Source organism: Nylanderia fulva, unplaced genomic scaffold (assembly GCF_048542155.1).
Source record: "Nylanderia fulva isolate GAGA-0341 unplaced genomic scaffold, ASM4854215v1 Scaffold12, whole genome shotgun sequence".
Classification (NCBI taxonomy): domain Eukaryota; kingdom Metazoa; phylum Arthropoda; class Insecta; order Hymenoptera; family Formicidae; genus Nylanderia; species Nylanderia fulva.
Window position 1 is genome coordinate 4,816,985 of NW_028189409.1, and position 17,459 is coordinate 4,834,443.

The window sequence follows — 17,459 nt, forward strand, 5'->3', positions numbered from 1 at the left end:
ATACATGTACATATATCATATCAATCTTTTATTTATTGTATATAAAATGATGAAATTATAGTATAGTTGGAATGTCGTAGTTTAATATCTAAAAAATTTTGGAATAAAATATAAAATAAATGTAAAAAAATTTATACACTTATTTGTTGTAGTTTTATTATTACGTAATAATCACAAAATTATATCAATAAAATATATAAGTATAACTTAATGAAAACGTAATTAAATTTTACTGTGCAATATATATTACGTGTCGCGATTTTTTTTTAGAAATACATCGAATTTAATAATATATTGCATGTCGCGTATTCCTAAAACATTTCATTACGAATAACGAATTCAATGTCGCAATAAATTGTGGATACAGATGTGAAAGTGAAAACAATATAGATAAGGATTAACTTTGACGTGATAATTCGGCTAATTACTCGAAGCGAAACGTAAGATAGCGTAAAGACGCGTACGCACACGCGTAAGAAAAACAAAAAAGAATATATGCGCACAAAATTCGAATTCGGTCGGCATTTCGAAAACGTCAGTGGCGCGGGACGCTGACAATCGATTGTCTCGAGGGATCACTCGATTCTCATCCGACATGCCGCTAAGCTCGTAGCACAGTTGACACATAGGCAGCCGCATACTGATGGTGAATCAAAAGTTTGTCGTCGTTTAGCCGCCGTTTTCGCGAGAATCGCAGAATGCTGACCCGCTGTGATATTTTTCATCTCAAAGTACTTATACTCGCGTGTCTCCTGGTGAGTAATGCGTTACACAATTGCCACGTCATTTGCGAAGACTTTTCCTCGCGCAAGTATGCGTGTAAAAATTTAACAGTATTTTTTTACGTTTAACCTCATATCGGTCCACGATACGCGATTCTTCCCGTCTCTTAATTCCCGTTACTATTTATCTTAACGCTCAGACCCGTTATCGGGATTTTTATTTCAATTTTCTCATGCCGCATAACCTATGCTGCAATCATTATTATCATAGCAATTTTTTTCAAAAATTATTACCAAGATGTCAGAAATCGCACTTCAATGAAAAATCATGCCTGTCTTATTTCCATGAATGATTGATAAAATATCTATCAAAAATCTTTGATTATTTACAATGTTATTAGTTAATTACTTGTATCCAATAATACAAAGATTGATATAATGATTTAAGAAGCAAAGACCACATCTCTCCTAATAAAAAGCAATATTTAAGCAATGAATTCTCTTCAAAAATCAATATCTGTGTGTGTGTGCTTGATATACTATAAATTGAATTTTATAATAAAACAAACAAATATATATATATATATATGTGTGTGTATTTAATATTCTTATATTTCTAGATTTATTTGCCAAACAATATAGCAGAAGAAGTAGGAGAAGGAGCAGTTTCACTCACCCATAAAAATATTGATACAACATTAGGTAAGTTGCGCATATATTTATATTCAACAAATATCAATATTAAATACAGACCAACATGCATCTGTTTTTCAAACTATATACATTTTTTTCACAGCTGGGAATGAACTTGTATTTATAAATTTCTATGCACAATGGTGTCGCTTCAGCAACTTATTAGCCCCAATTTTTGATAAAGCTGCGGATAAGATTAGAGCAGAATTTCCACAACCAGGGAGAATAGTAATGGCTAAAGTGGATTGTGACCAAGAAAGTATGTTTAAAGTATATTCAGAAAGGATATATGGCAATTTATATAATTATGGATAAGCAAGATTTAAATATTAATCTGTATATAAAAATTTCGATATATTTTTTTAATTAATTGAAATATTACGAGATTATATCATGTTTCAGCATCTATTGCATCTAGGTTTCACATAAGCAAATATCCAACATTAAAAGTAATAAGAAATGGACAACCAACCAAGAGAGAATACAGAGGTCAGCGATCAATTGAAGCATTCCAAGAATTTGTTAGGAAACAACTGGAAGATCCTATTAGAGAATTTTTTTATTTAAAAGAACTTAATGAACTTGATGATAAAAAGCGTATGATTATTGGATACTTTGACAGGAAAGATGTACCAGAATACGAATTATTCAGGAAAGTTGCTACTAATTTGAAGGATGATTGTCAGTTTCATGTTGGTTTTGGGTAAGTTATATTTATTTTGTAATATATATAGAACTATCACATCATATACATATATTGTTATTTATGATGTAAATATTTTCACTTCAAATTGATATGGATGCAAAAATTAAGAAAGCTTTACTAGTAAGAATTAAGAAATGACTGCAAATAAGAATTAGTGTAATAAAATATTATGTATAATATAATAATTATCATAATATATTCTCATTTGACAAGTACATGCTCCAATCAAAACTGTGAAATTGGACAGCACTTTCATTTGCTGTAAGTAAAATGGTACATACAAGCTTATGGGCTTTTGCAGTACTTTGGAAGCATTTATAAAATTGTTTGATATATATTTTATGTTGTATAACATTTTGTACAATGTTATATTTATTTTTATATTATTAAAATGTTTGATTTCTTACAGCAAATTTCTCAATATTAAAAAAATTTTTTAATGATCTACTTTATAATTTTAAGATTTATTTTATTTAATTTGCTTAGTTTATATTTGGTGCAAATTAAATGATTAAATTATATCCTATTTTTTAAAATGTTTTCAGTTGTGTGAGTGAAATAATAAATATGCCAAATAAATATATCTATTAATTTTAAAATAATATGTCTAGGAATGCAAGTAAGATACTGCATCCTCTAGGAGAGCCTATTATTGTCTTCCGATCTGATAAAGCCCTGTCCAACGATGAGGATGAAACTTATGAAGGAAGCTTAAGCAATTATGATGAATTAAATGTATGGGCACAGGAGAAATGTGTCCCGCTTGTAAGAGAAATAACATTTGAAAACGCGGAAGAATTAACGGAAGAAGGACTGCCATTCCTTATTCTGTTCCATGCTCCCGATGATATAGAAAGTGTCAAGCTGTACAAAGATATTGTAACTAGAACATTGATAAACGAAAAACGTACGTTACGTCATGCTCTTATTTATGTTATTATTACTTTTCTTACTTTTTAAATTACATTCTTTTTTTTCCAGAAAATGTCAATTTCTTAACTGCTGATGGCCTGAAATTTGCACATCCATTACATCATTTAGGAAAAAGCACAGAAGATCTCCCATTGATTGCAATAGATAGCTTTAGACACATGTACCTGTTCAAAAATTTCAATGACATTTTCTTGGAAGGAAAACTTAAAGCTTTTCTCCAAGACTTGTATTCTGGCAAACTTCATCGTGAATTCCATTATGGTCCTGACATTACTAATAATGATATACCACAAATTACTGGAAAACAGGTAAAAACACCCACAACACCGCCAGAATCTGCATTCAAGAAACTGGCACCAAGCAAAAATAGGTATACAATAGTTAAGGATGAATTGTAATGAGATTGAAGTATAGTGTGGTGCAGTGAGATTTTCGTAATTAATTTATATACAGTTACTAATTAGAAAATGACGATGAGACGATTTTTCAACATTCAATATAAATATGTTTTATAATATATTTGTAACATGAGTCTTCTAAAATTTCAACAAATCCGTTCTTGCTTCTCTACGACTTGTATCCCTTCCATATTTTTATGGAATAGATTTCATGTTTTGATTTATTTGTTACTTAGTAAAATTTATATTTGCATATCAAAGAGATATGTTATAGCACATATAAAAAAAATCCTCATACATTGATGCAAAATCCATTGTTGGCAAAATGACAAGGAATAAAATATTCTTTTTGTTGCCGAAAGTAGTTTTTTAAATGAAAGTAAAAAAAATGTACATCTACCAGTGTCAATAATGTATTAGATTTTTGTATGTATATTATTATTATGAAGTAATCATGTAATTTAATGTCATTATTGTTGATTTATACAATTTCGATATAAATCTCAGATGTTTTTGTATATTTAGAGTCGTTTACTTTACTCTGTACCCTTCTTTTAAACAGCTCTTACACAATCAATATTATTGATGCAATATATATTGATATCTATCAATACAGATATCAATACAGTAATATTGATATATCAGATAGTAAACAATAACAATAAATATCATTGTGCAATAATATAGATAGTGTGAGAACTATACATATTTGTTAGAATTTAGCACAATAATATTATATGCAATTATAATATTTGATGGTAATTTGAGGGATAAATGTGTCGAGAGTGTATACATGATAGTATATATATACATATAGGTATGTATGGGTGTGTATTATTGTTTGGCACAATTGTTTCTGAATGAAGTGTACAATAGAAAGAAAGAGAGAATACTTTGTCTATCAAGTGAATGAAATGGATTTTTAAACAAGCAAAATTTCAATCTTGTAAGGTACTTCTAGGCTGTATCATTTGTATGATCAATGATATCGTTTTGCCTGTTAATAAAGGATTTCTAAGTCACAAATTTTGAGTCCCTTTGTTATTGTCTATATGTACCTATACATGCACAATGAAATATATAGACTGAATGAAAATATTAATGAAATATCAAAAACTGCTCATCTTAGAATTTGGCATATTAAAAAGAAAAACAATTTTCTGTATGTTTTCTCAGCAAATAAAATATCAAAATTAAAAGCAAGTTATATATGTATGCATGTGTATAACATGTTGCTCTGCTCTGCTACTTTATTGTGCATTTCGAAAATCCGGCATCTCTCTCTCTCTCTCTCATGAAAAGCAAAATTTATTGTTAAGTACATACTGGAAATTGTATGAAAATTTTGTTTTGTGTATAATGTCTCAAAACAATGAAAAATAAAACATACCTGATTCTCTCTCGTCGTAGACTTTCTCTGCAGAAAGGATGAATAAAAAGCAGGTTAGTTTCTCATCTTTGATAAATCGAATTCTAGTGTCTATATTGATTTTAATATAAATTACTGTATAATATTTATTTAATTTGAATTCATAATGTCGATAAAGACATAATAGAAAAGAAAATTTAATTTCTTTTCCTGTTTTTATCGATAGTTTGACTTAAGCCTGTTTGTCAAACGTCGATCTATCTTTATTCATGTTACGATTGTGTATATGTAACCGCTCTCTTGTTTTGCGAGTGTTTTTTTACTTGTAAGTAAAATGACAATTGAACAAAGGTATAACGCTAAACGTTTTGAGCCTTTTTTCGAGTCACTGAAAATTCAATCTGAAAGAAAGGGTGGATAAAAGTTAATTCCAATAAAATTATTTTGCAGGTTCGATTATTGTGTATCTTGTCTCTTCCGAGTAAATAGACTGTGTGTGTGATTATTTATAAAGAAATATATTACTTTCACACTGAATATTTAATAAATAGAAATAATAATGAGCAAAAAGTTGACCCTTTGTGCTCGCCGAAAATCCAAGAGAAGATTCTTTTTAAAATTAAGGTAACGTCTACCAAATTTAAATAAAATTATTTTGCAGTTCAATGATTAATTACATAAGCGATTTTACCTAATAAAAAATCGATATATAAAATTAATAAAATATCATAATCCATACATTAAATAAAATTTGGATGATATATGACATATCAATATATATGGAAACATTTTTTAAATTATACTTGTAATTCGTTATCTAACAATTTATACTTGATCAGATTATTTTATTTTTTCTAAAAAGTACAAGAAAATATTTATTTTCTTTTCATCTTATATTTATATTTTCACAACAATCTGAGTTAAAAAAGAATACAATAAATTAGAATTAAAAATACATGAGTAATCTTTAATTATTTGAAATAAAAATGTGAATAAATAAAGTGTTAATCTTATTTCTTTCAATGCTTCCTCTTTCTCCATGTAAAATTAAGAGAAAATATAAAATATTACATATCTATTTTTATTATAGCGATGTCTAAGAATCTATCACTTCATATTTTGTGTTTATTTTTTTCTTATAGACGGGAGAGGCAAAGAAAAGCAGAAGCTGAAAAGGCTGAGAAGGCTTCTCAGAATACTGAGAATATTGAGAATGCAACTAATAATATTCATAACGATAATAATATTCAGATATCCGTTAACTCTAATGTTGAATCGAAAGTTGATAATGAAATCCTGCCTGATCAAGTTGAGGAAGAAAAAGTTGCCGATTATGAGAAACTAACAGAGGCATATGAAGAGGAAAGCATATATAATGAAAATATCGCAAATTGCAAGGATAAGGATAATTTAGTTATGGATAATGAGTGTGTTTTGGATAACGAAGAAAGAGTAGAAGTATATGAAGAAAACAAAGAACATGAAGAAGAAGAAAACACATACATTGAAAATTGCGAGGATTTGGAGGATTTAATTATAGACAACAACTCTTTGTCAGATAGAATCAATAATATACCAAAGAACATACCTGAAGGCCGCTGTATAGTAGATTTCTCTTTTATGTGGAACGAGTTACATCGGACGTTCGATGATCATGCACGAGGGATAGAATGCCAGTTCAAGTATTGGCAACTTGTCAATTTTCGTCATTGCGGATTATTAACACAACTATTTTTTAAATGTCAAATGTGTAATTACGAAGCAAATTTTTGGACAGAACCTAAGGATTCTAAAAACAATATTAATGTAGCTGCTGCAACTGCATGTATTAAAGTAGGAATTGGTTATACTCAGATGGAAACACTATTTAAGTGTATGAACATTAAATTTATGTCTGAGAAGACTTATATAAAAAATCGAAATGTTACCTCATAAAAAGACAGTTCTAAAGAATATTAAAGCGGAATCTTCTTGAAACTAATTTCAGAGTATATTGTGCAAGTCAGAGTTACATCATAATTAATATATAACTAATTTTTCATTATAAATTAAATATGCATGGTTGTGAATCTTAGAATCTGTTGTTTGCAGTGACTGATCAGTAACTCCAAACAATAGATTATAAAAAATTATTTTATTTCTGTTTAGCACTTATTACATTTGCAATGTAAATTTATTTTTTTTTTTTAATTATAGAGCAGAAAAATGTTATGTATTTTAATAACACAATTTGTGGTTGTATTTCCTTTTATAAATGAAAGCTGTTATTGCTAACAAGGCCTCTAATAAATTTTAAGATTGTATTAGAGAATAAACAAAGTTTTTTTATATTATATTACAATTTTCTGACAGCTAATATGCTATTACATTGATTTGTATCTGAAGATTATAATATAGGAAACAGTAATTATATTTTATTGTATTATTGTGTTTATATTTTGTTACTGTATTTCATATCTGTGAGTCATATATATATAAGACTAATATTTTACTACATTACTATAAATATATTTTAATATTAAATAATTATAAAAATTTTTAGTAATAATATTAAGATTAATTAAAATTGTTCAAATACAAGTTATGTAATTAATATAATTAGTAATATTAGTATAAAAGTTGAAAATACTATTAGAAAAAGATATATGTTTTTAAGTAAAAATAAATAAAGTATTTGTGTTTATACAAGTTGTAATTATTAAAAGCAGAATATTAATCGATAACAAATGAACTATATCTAATTCATTATATTCATTCTAAATAATGATTTTTTTTTATTAATCCATTGCAATACAATCAAATTATGGAGAAAATTACATTACATGAATATTACATCACAGAAGAATGAAAAATAGTAAAGATTAAAAAATTAATGTATATGTATATCTATATATGTCATTAAATATCAAATATGTATTTATGGCAAGAACTGAGTGCAAATATTAATGTAATGAGATATTAAAGACTGCTAATTTTAGAAGATTACACATTGAAAAAAAAAAAATTCCGTGTATTCGTACATTTTTTCAGCAAATTAGAAGTTAACAATAAGAATAAAAGCAATAAAAGTTATGTATGTGTACACACACACACACACACACACATATATATATATGTGTGTTCCACCATCGCATGTCGAAAACTACCTCTCTCTCACGAAAAATGTGAATAAAATGTACTGAATAAAGTATTTTGGAAATTATACAAAAATTTTCGTTTTGCGTATAGTGTCACAAAACAATGAGAGATAAACAGCAGCTTTTTCGTCCTAGACTTTCTCTAAAGAGAAAAGATGAAGGAAAAGGTTAGTTTTTCTATCTTAAAATCTTAATGAATCCAATTGTTTCAATGTCTATATATTGATATAAATTAAATTACTATATATTTTTATTTAATCTCATAATATCGGTAAAAATATAAAGAGCGAAAGGAAAATTTTATTTCTGTTCTTTTTCTGTTTTTATATCGATAATTTGTGTCAAACTTGAGATCTTTCGTACTTAATCAAATGTCAGTCTATATTTTATATTCATATTACCATAAATATATTTTATTAACTTCATAAAATAATTATGGATAAAAAAACTAATTTGAATAAAATTATTTTATTTGATTATTAGGTTTGATTGTGTATGTGTAAACAGTCTTGTATTTTGCAAGTGAATTTACTGACTGATTACCCCAAGGAAATATATTACTTTCAATAGTACTTCAAATAGTGAATATTTAACAAACAGTAAAAAATAATAATGGGGGCAAAGACCAGATTGCGTCTTTCTGATCACCGAAAATCCATGAGAAAAGGCTGGCTGAAAAGGTTTGTTAAATTTAAGTAAAATTATTTCACAGTCCAATGATGAATTACATGAGCAATTTCATCTCACATTTATATTAATAAATAAAATTTATATATATATATATATATATATATGTGTATGATTTTACTATTTCCATATACAGACAAATTTTTAAATTATAATTAAATTATAATATGTTCCCTGATGACTTTTATACTAATCAGGAAATTTTTTTTATTTAGATTTTTTCAAGAATACAAGAAAATAAAAATGTACTTTCTTTTAATCTTATATTTAATATTTTTACAATAATTCGAGTTAAAAAGTAATATAATAAAGTAAATAATAAATAATACAATAAATTATTGGTTTTATTTGTTGTTTCAACATTATGTAAAATTAAAAGAAAATGTAAATTATAACTTATATTAGTTTATATTATAGCAATGTCTAAATATCTATTCACAGTTTAATGTTTTTTTTATTTTTTTTTTATAGACGGCAAAGGCTAAGGCAAATGCTTTTGCAAAATACAACGCAAGCTGAGAACAATCAGAATACTGAGACTGCACAAAATACTGAGAATGCAACTAATATTCAGATTTTTGTTGCTGATGGAATCCTGCCTGATCTCACAGTCAATCAAATTCAGGCAAGGCAAAGGCAAATGCTTTTGCAAAATACAACGCAAGCTGAGAACGATCAGAATACTGAGACTGCACAAAATACTGAGAATGCAACTAATATTCAGATGTTTGTTGCTGATGGAATCATGCCTGATCTCACAGTCAATCAAGTTCAGGCAAGGCAAAGGCAAATGCTTTTGCAAAATACAACGCAAGCTGAGAACGATCAGAATACTGAGACTGCACAAAATACTGAGAATGCAACTAATATTCACATGTTTGTTGCTGATGGAATCATGCCTGATCTCACAATCAATCAAGTTCAGGAAGAAAAAGCTGATTGCGAGAAACCAATAGAGGCATATGAAGAGGAAAGCATATGTAATGAAAATATCGAATATTGCAAAAATGAAGATTTAGATATAGATAACGAGTGTGTTTTGGATAACGAAGAAAAAGAAGAACATGAAGATGAAAACACATATAATGAAAATATTGAAAATTTCGAGGATCAAGATGATTTAATTATAGACAACGACTATTTGTCAAATAGAATCAATTATAATATACCATCATTAATACACCCAAACATACCTGAAGGCCGTTGCATAGTGGATTTCTCTTTTATGTGGAACGAGATGCATCGGCTATTCGATGATCATGCACAGAAGCCAGAATGCCAGTTCAAACATTGGCAACTTGTAAATTTTTATCGTCGTGGATTATTAACACAATTCTGGTTTCAATGTCAAATATGCAAGCAGCTATCAAGTCTTTGTACAGAACCTATAGATTTGGAAAAAGGTATTAATGTAGCTGCTGCAGCTGGATGTGTGAAAGCAGATATTGGTTATTCCAAAATGAAAAAACTATGTACAGCTATGAACATTAAATGTATGTCTGAGAAGACTTATATAAAAAATCGAAATAATTTAGTTCATAAAAAGACAGTTCTGAAGAATACTACAGCAGACTCTTTTTAAAATTAATTTCAGTAGTATATTGTGCAAATCAGAGTTACATTATAGTTAATGTATAAGTAATTTTTTATTATAAATAAAATATGCATGTTTGTGAATCTTTGAATCTTAAGTGACTATTGAATAACTGTAAATAATAGATTATGAAACATTATTTTGTTTTTGTTTGACGACAACTTTTGTCAAGCTGTTAGCAGTTAATATGCTATTGCATTATTTGTATCTGAAGATTATATAATATAGGAAACTGTAATTATATTTTATTGTATTACTGTGTTTATATTTTATTACTGTATTTTATATCTATGAATCATATACATATAACACCAATATTTTACTATACATTATTATAAAGATATTTTGATATAAAATAATATTAAGATTTTTAGTATTATAAGATTAATTAAAATTGTTCAAGTACAAGTTATGTAATATATAATTACTAATATTAGTATAAAAGTTAATAATACCATTAGGAGAAGATACATGTTCTTAAGTGAAAATATAACATGATTGAAAATAAAATATTTGTTTATACAAATTGTAATTGTTATAAAAAACAGAGTGATATAATCGATGACAAATGAACTATGCTTCTAATTCTAATGTATTATTTATATTCTAAATTAAGCTTTTCTTTATTAATCAATTCTTCACAATATATTAAAATTATAGAAATAATTGCATTATGTGAACACGTTACATTATACGAAGTAAAAAACTTGGTAAAGATTAAAAAATGTTTATACACATATATGTCATCAAATCAAATATAATATGTATTTATGTGTAAGAACTGATTGTGAGTGCAAATACTAATGAGATATTAAAAACTACTAATTTTAGAAGTCTATGTATTTTAAAAAATCCGTATATTCACATGTTTTCTCAACAAATAAGGAGCTAACAATAAGATTAAAAACAAATATGTATATATATATATATATATATATATATATATATTTTATATATATTATATATATTATACCCAGATATATAGCCACAGTAATTATTATGACAACATTTTGATGTCAAAATGCATCATTTGTCATCAAAATGATGTCATAATAATTACTGTGGCTATCTGAGTATATATTTTATATTTTATATGTATTATTTATATGTATGGGTGTGTGTGTGTGTGTGTGCGCGCACATGACATATAACATATATATGTTGTTACTCTATTCCACTGCTCTTGTACTTCCAAAAAATTTTTTGTATCACATGAAAAGTGTATACAAAATACACTGAGCGTAGCAGTTAGGAAATTGTACGAAAATTTTGTTTTTTCTATAATATCACAAAATAATTGGAAATAAATAACAGCCTTGCCTTTCTCGTGCTAGACTTTCTCGAAAGAAAGGATGAAGGAAAAGGTTAGTTTTCCTATCTTTAATAAATGGAATTGTTTTAATAATGTCTATTGTGTGATATTGATATAAATTATATATTTATTTAATTTCCATAATATCGATAAAGACATAAAGACGAAAAAAGATTTTATTTCTGTTCTTTTTCTGTTTTTACACTTTGTATCCAACTTGAGCCTCTCGTGTTTTGCCAAATGTCACACACAAACGTCGATTTATATTAATATTATAAACATATATTTTATTCGCGTTTAGCTCTGTGGCCGAGAAGGAGGTGTATATCGTGTTTTAAATAAAAAGAGATCTAATATTCTTATTATTATATATTTTATTAATTCCATAAAAAAGGATTGGATAAATAAAACTAATTTGAATAAAATTATTTCAGTTTATTATTAGGTCCGGTTGTGTATGTATAAACAGTCTTGTTTTTTTGCAAGTGAATTTAATGCCTGGTTACATCAAAGAAATATATTACCTTCAATAGTGCTTCAAATAGTGAATATTTAACAAACAGTAAAAAATAATAATGGGGGCAAAGAGCAGAATGCATCCTTCTGCTCACCGCAAATCCAGGAGAGGAGGCTGGCTAAAAAGGTCTGTTAAATTTAAATAAAATTATTTCACAGTCCAATGATGAATTACATGAGTAATTTCACCTCACATTCATAATAAATAAAATTTATATATATATATATATATATATATATATATTTATATATATGATTTTACTATTTCTATATATAGACTATTTCTATATATTTTTAAATTATATTTGTAACTTGTTCCCTGATGACTTATACTAATCAGGAAATATTTTTATTTAGATTTTTTCAAGAATACAAGAAAATAAATGTACTTTCTTTTAATCTTATATTTACTATTTTTTCAATAAATTAAAAGTAATATATTATTGAAAATTTAATACATGTATAATCTTTAATTATTAGAAATAAAAAATTAGAATAAGCAAAGTGTTGGTCTTATTTGTTGGTTCAACATTATGTAAAATTAAAAGAAATTGTAAATTATAATTTATATTAGTTTTTATTACAGCAATAATATAAATATCTATATCTATATATCTATATTCACAGTTTAATGTTTTTTTATTTTTTCTTGTAGACGGCAAAGGCTAAAGCAAATGCTTTTGCAAAATACAACGCAAGCTGAGAACGATCAGAATACTGAGACTGCACAAAATACTGAGAATGCAACTAATATTCAGATGTTTGTTGCTGATGGAATCCTGTCTGATCTAACAGTCAATCAAGTTCAGGCAAGGCTAAGGCAAATGCTTTTGCAAAATACAACGCAAGCTGAGAACGATCAGAATACTGAGACTGCTCAAAATACTGAGAATGCAACTAATATTCAAATGTTTGTTGCTGATGGAATCCTGCCTGATCTCACAATCAATCAAGTTCAGGAAGAAAAAGCTGATTACGAGAAACCAATAGAGGCATATGAAGAGGAAAGCATATGTAATGAAAATATCGAATATTGCAAAAATGAAGATTTAGATATAGATAACGAGTGTGTTTTGGATAACGAAGAAAAAGAAGAACATGAAGATGAAAACACATACAATGAAAATAGTGAAAATTGTGAGGATAAAGAGGATTTAATTATAGACAACGACTATTTCTCAAATAGAATACCTGAAGGCCGTTTCATAGTGGATTTCTCTTTTATATGGAAAGAGATGCATCGGCTATTCGATAATCATGCACAAAAGCCAGAATGCCAGTTCAAATATTGGCAACTTATAAATTTTTATCGTCGTGGATTATTAACACAATTGATGTTTCAATGTCAAATATGCAAGTTGCATGCAAGTTTTTGGACAGAACCTAAGCATTCGGAAAAAGGTATTAATGTAGCTGCTGCAGCTGGATGTGATGAATCAGGAATTGGTTATTCTCAAATGAAAAAATTATGTACAGCTATGGACATTAAATGTTTGTCTCGGTCGAGTTATAAAGAAAATCTAAAGAAGTTACCTCATAAAAAGACAGTTAAGAATACTAAAGCAGAATCTTTTTGAAACTAATTACAGAGTACATTGTGCAAGTCAGAATTACATTATAGTTAATATATAAGTAATTTTTCATTGTAAATAAAATATGCATATTTGTGAATATTAGAATCTTATGTGACTGATGATTAATTGTAAATAATAGATTATAAAATATTTTTTTGTTTCTATTTGACACTCGTTTGCAATGCAAATTAATTTTTTTATTTTAATTGCAGAGCAGAAAAATATTATGTATTTTAATCACACATGTTCGGATATACATATATGACACATTTTCTTTTATATATGAAAGCTATCACAGTTAAAAAAGAAATTGTACTAATTTTATTTTTAAGTGAAAATGTAGCATGATCAAAAATAAAATACTTATTTATACAAATTGTAACTATTATTAAAAACAGAATGATATAATCGATGACAAATGAACTACGCTTCTAATTCTAATGCATTATTTATTCTAAATTACCATTTTCTTTATTAATCAATTCTTTACAATACATTAAAATTATAGAGATAATTGCATTATGTGAACATTACATTATACAAAGTAACAAACTTGGTAAAGATTAAAAAATTTATATACACATGTCATCGAATCAAATATATACGTATTTATGCATAAGAATTGATTGTGAGTGCAAATACTAATGAGATATTAAAAACTACTAATCTTAGAAGTCTACATATTCAAAAAAATCCGTGTACTCACGTTTTTTCAGCAAATAAGGAGCTAACAATAAGATTTAAAACAAATATATATATATATATATATATATATATATATATATATATGTACATATATATATATATGTACATATACATATATATGTGTTACTCTAGTCTGCCGCTCTTGTATTTCGAAAAACTACCTATCTGTATTACGAAAGGTGTAGACAAAATACAGTGAGCATAGCATTTTGGGGAAATTGTACGAAAATTTAATTTTTTCTATAATATCACAAAACAATTGGAAATAAACAACAGCCTTGCCTTTCTCGTGCTAGAGTTTCTCGAAAGAAAGGATGGAGGATAAGGTTAGTTTTTCTATCTTTAATAAATCGAATTGTTTTAATGTCTATATTTGATATTGATATAAATTATTATATATTTATTTAATTTTATAATATCGATAAAAACATAAAGACAAAAAAAGATTTTATTTCTGTTCTTTCTCTGCTTTTACACTTTGTGTCCAACTTAAGCTTCTTGTGTTTTGTCAAATGTCATAAACGTCGATCTATATTCATATTATCATAAACATATTTTATTTCAGTTTATTATTATTAGATCTGGTTGTGTATGTATAAACAGACTTGTTGTTTGCAAGTGAATTTACTGCCTGATTACATTAAAGAAATCAACAGTGCTTCAAATAGTGAATATTTAATAAAGAATAAAAAGTAATAATGGGTAAGTAATAATGGGTAAAAAGTACAATTATAAACACTTACCCCTTTCTCTTCGCCGAAAATCCATGAAAAAAGGCTGGATAAAAAGGTATGTTAAATTTATATAAAATTATTTTGCAGTCTAATGATGAATTACATGAGCGACTTCATCTTATATCCATAATAAATAAAATAACAATATATATATTACTATTTCCATATACAGACAAATTTTAAAAATTATGCTTGTACCTTGTTTACCTAATATTTATCATAGGTTTATAATAGACTTATACTATAATCAGAAAATTGATATTTAAATTTTTTTAAGAACACAAGAAAATATGTACTTTCTTTTAATTTTATATTTATATTTTTACAATAATTCAAGTTAAAAAAAATATTATAATAAATTGAAATATCATAAAAAGTAATACACAATATATAATCTTTAATTTTTAGAAATAAAATATTGAAATAAGTAAAGTGTTGATTTTATTTCTTTTCATTGCTATGTAAAATTTAAAAAATGTAAACTACAACTTATACTTGTTTTTATTACAGCGATGTCTAAATATCTATTCATAGTTTAATATTTTTTTATTTTTTCTTGCAGACGGCGAATGTTAAGACAGGAAATGCTTTTGGAAAGTACAGCACAAGCTGAGAACGCTCAGAATACTGAGGATGCTCAAAATACTGAGAATGCAACTAATATTCAGATTTTTGTTGCCGATGGAATCTTGCCTGATCTCAGTCAAATTAAGGAAGAAAAAGCTGATGATTATGAGAAACCATTAGAAGCATATGAAAAAGAAAATATATGCAATAGTAATATTGATTATTACAGGAATGATGAGGATAATTTGGTTAAGGATAACGAATATAGCGTGGAGAACGAAGAAAAAGTAGAGATATATGAAGAATATATAGAAATATATGAAGAAGAAGGAGACACACATAATGAAAACGTTGAAAAGTGCGAAGAGGAGGATTCAATTATAGACAACAAGGAGGATTCAATTGTAGACAAGGAGGATTTAAGTACAGACAACAAGGATTTAATTATAGACAACAAGCAGGATTTAATTGTAAACAACATACCTGTAACATACCCAGTAAACATACCTGCAGGCCGTTACATAGTGGATTTCTCTTTTATGTGGAACGAGATGCATCGCCTATTCGATGATCATGCACAGAAGCCAGAATGCCAGTTCAAATATTGGCAACTTGTAAATTTTTTTCGTCGTGGATTATTAACACAATTGTGGTTTCAATGTCAAATATGCAAACTGCAAGCAAGTCTTTGGACAGAACCTATAGATTTGGAAAAAGGTATTAATGTAGCTGCTGCAACTGGATGTGCGAAAGCAGATATTGGTTATTCCAAAATGAAAAAACTATGTACAGCTATGAACATTAAATGTATGTCTGAGAAGACTTATATAAAAAATCGAAATAATTTAGTTCATAAAAAGACTGTTCTAAAGAATACTAGAGCAGACTCTTTTTAAAATTAATTTCAGAAGTATATTTTGCAAATCAAGATTACATTATAATTAATATACAAGTAATTTTTCTCATTATAAATAAAATATGCATGTGTATGAATCTTAGAATCTTAAGTGACTGATGAGCATAATTATGTAAGTAACACATTATAAAAGCTTATTTTCTCTTTCTCTTTCTGTTCGTCATACATTTGTATATAGTCAGTGCAGAGTGTCAATTTTATTTTAATTGTTAAAGAACAAAAAAGATTGCGTTATCTGTATTTAATAATAATATAGTTTTAATATTTATTATATTTTATAATACTAATATATTGAATTTTTTAGAAATATTTTCTCTTTTATATATGAAAACTATTACACAATTAATTTTAAGCAAGAAGTTTCTAAATTTTAAAATTATATTAGAGAATATAAAATACAAATTAACGAAATATAAATTTGATTTTATTTTAAAGTGTATGTTAAATGTAATGTGTTTATGTTTAATGTAATTGCTATGATAATTTCTGGCAATTCATATGCCCCCTGCTAAATTTATTTGTATCTGAAGATTTTTAATTGGAAACTGTGTTTATATTATTTTATTACTATATGACTATAATTCATATTTCTGTGATTAATATACATAACAAACTAATATATATATTTTATTACGTTACTATAAAGATATTTTGATATTAAGTAGTATGAAGATTTTGCATTAATTAAAATTGTTCAAAAACAAATTATGTAATTAATGATTAGTAATATTAGCATAAAAGTTGAAAATATTGTTAGAAATGATGTTTTTAAATGAAAATATAACATAATCGCAAGTAAAATATTTGTTTATAAACAAATTGTAAATTATTATTAAAAATAGAATGGTATTATATCAATAATAAATATGCTTCTTATTCATTATTTACTCAAAATT

The 17,459-nt window shown here is 26.5% G+C and overlaps 4 protein-coding genes and 1 pseudogene across 8 annotated transcripts; all 5 read left to right on the forward strand.

Moving 5' to 3' along the window:
* Positions 1-523: 523 nt before the first annotated feature.
* ERp44 (Endoplasmic reticulum protein 44) lies at positions 524-3,972 on the forward strand. 3 transcript variants are annotated; one of them, XM_085490392.1, is made up of 7 exons: positions 524-755; positions 1,343-1,424; positions 1,519-1,674; positions 1,818-2,118; positions 2,335-2,382; positions 2,733-3,028; positions 3,103-3,972. In XM_085490392.1, exons 1-7 carry the CDS (start codon positions 699-701, stop codon positions 3,450-3,452), a joined length of 1,290 nt encoding a protein of 429 aa, XP_085346518.1. In that variant the 5' UTR covers positions 524-698; the 3' UTR covers positions 3,453-3,972. The 3 variants fall into 3 exon arrangements, with proteins under 3 accessions (XP_085346518.1, XP_029163844.1, XP_085346519.1); XM_085490393.1 differs by lacking the exon at positions 524-755 and adding an exon at positions 1,018-1,241; XM_029308011.2 differs by lacking the exon at positions 2,335-2,382 and having other exon boundaries at positions 526-755.
* A 74-nt stretch (positions 3,973-4,046) lies between these two features.
* LOC114935252 (uncharacterized) lies at positions 4,047-6,802 on the forward strand (annotated as a pseudogene). Its single transcript, XR_014926562.1, has 3 exons — positions 4,047-4,895; positions 5,272-5,445; positions 5,964-6,802. The product of XR_014926562.1 is annotated as an uncharacterized LOC114935252 (transcript).
* Positions 6,803-7,785: 983 nt separating this feature from the next.
* LOC114935315 (uncharacterized) lies at positions 7,786-10,559 on the forward strand. The gene is made up of 3 exons (XM_029308123.2): positions 7,786-8,125; positions 8,442-8,638; positions 9,117-10,559. Exons 2-3 carry the CDS (start codon positions 8,571-8,573, stop codon positions 10,225-10,227), a joined length of 1,179 nt encoding a protein of 392 aa, XP_029163956.1. The 5' UTR covers positions 7,786-8,125; positions 8,442-8,570; the 3' UTR covers positions 10,228-10,559.
* Positions 10,560-11,364: 805 nt separating this feature from the next.
* Positions 11,365-14,017, forward strand: LOC114935316 (uncharacterized). 2 transcript variants are annotated; one of them, XM_029308124.2, is made up of 3 exons: positions 11,365-11,603; positions 11,986-12,194; positions 12,723-14,017. In XM_029308124.2, the coding sequence occupies exons 2-3, from the start codon at positions 12,127-12,129 to the stop codon at positions 13,642-13,644; spliced, it is 990 nt and encodes a 329-aa protein (XP_029163957.1). In that variant the 5' UTR covers positions 11,365-11,603; positions 11,986-12,126; the 3' UTR covers positions 13,645-14,017. The 2 variants fall into 2 exon arrangements, with proteins under 2 accessions (XP_029163957.1, XP_085346360.1); XM_085490234.1 differs by lacking the exon at positions 11,365-11,603 and adding an exon at positions 11,657-11,871.
* Positions 14,018-14,447: 430 nt separating this feature from the next.
* LOC114935270 (uncharacterized) lies at positions 14,448-16,959 on the forward strand. The gene is made up of 3 exons (XM_029308040.2): positions 14,448-14,672; positions 14,912-15,135; positions 15,643-16,959. Exons 2-3 carry the CDS (start codon positions 15,059-15,061, stop codon positions 16,541-16,543), a joined length of 978 nt encoding a protein of 325 aa, XP_029163873.1. The 5' UTR covers positions 14,448-14,672; positions 14,912-15,058; the 3' UTR covers positions 16,544-16,959.
* The last annotated feature ends 500 nt before the right edge of the window (positions 16,960-17,459 follow it).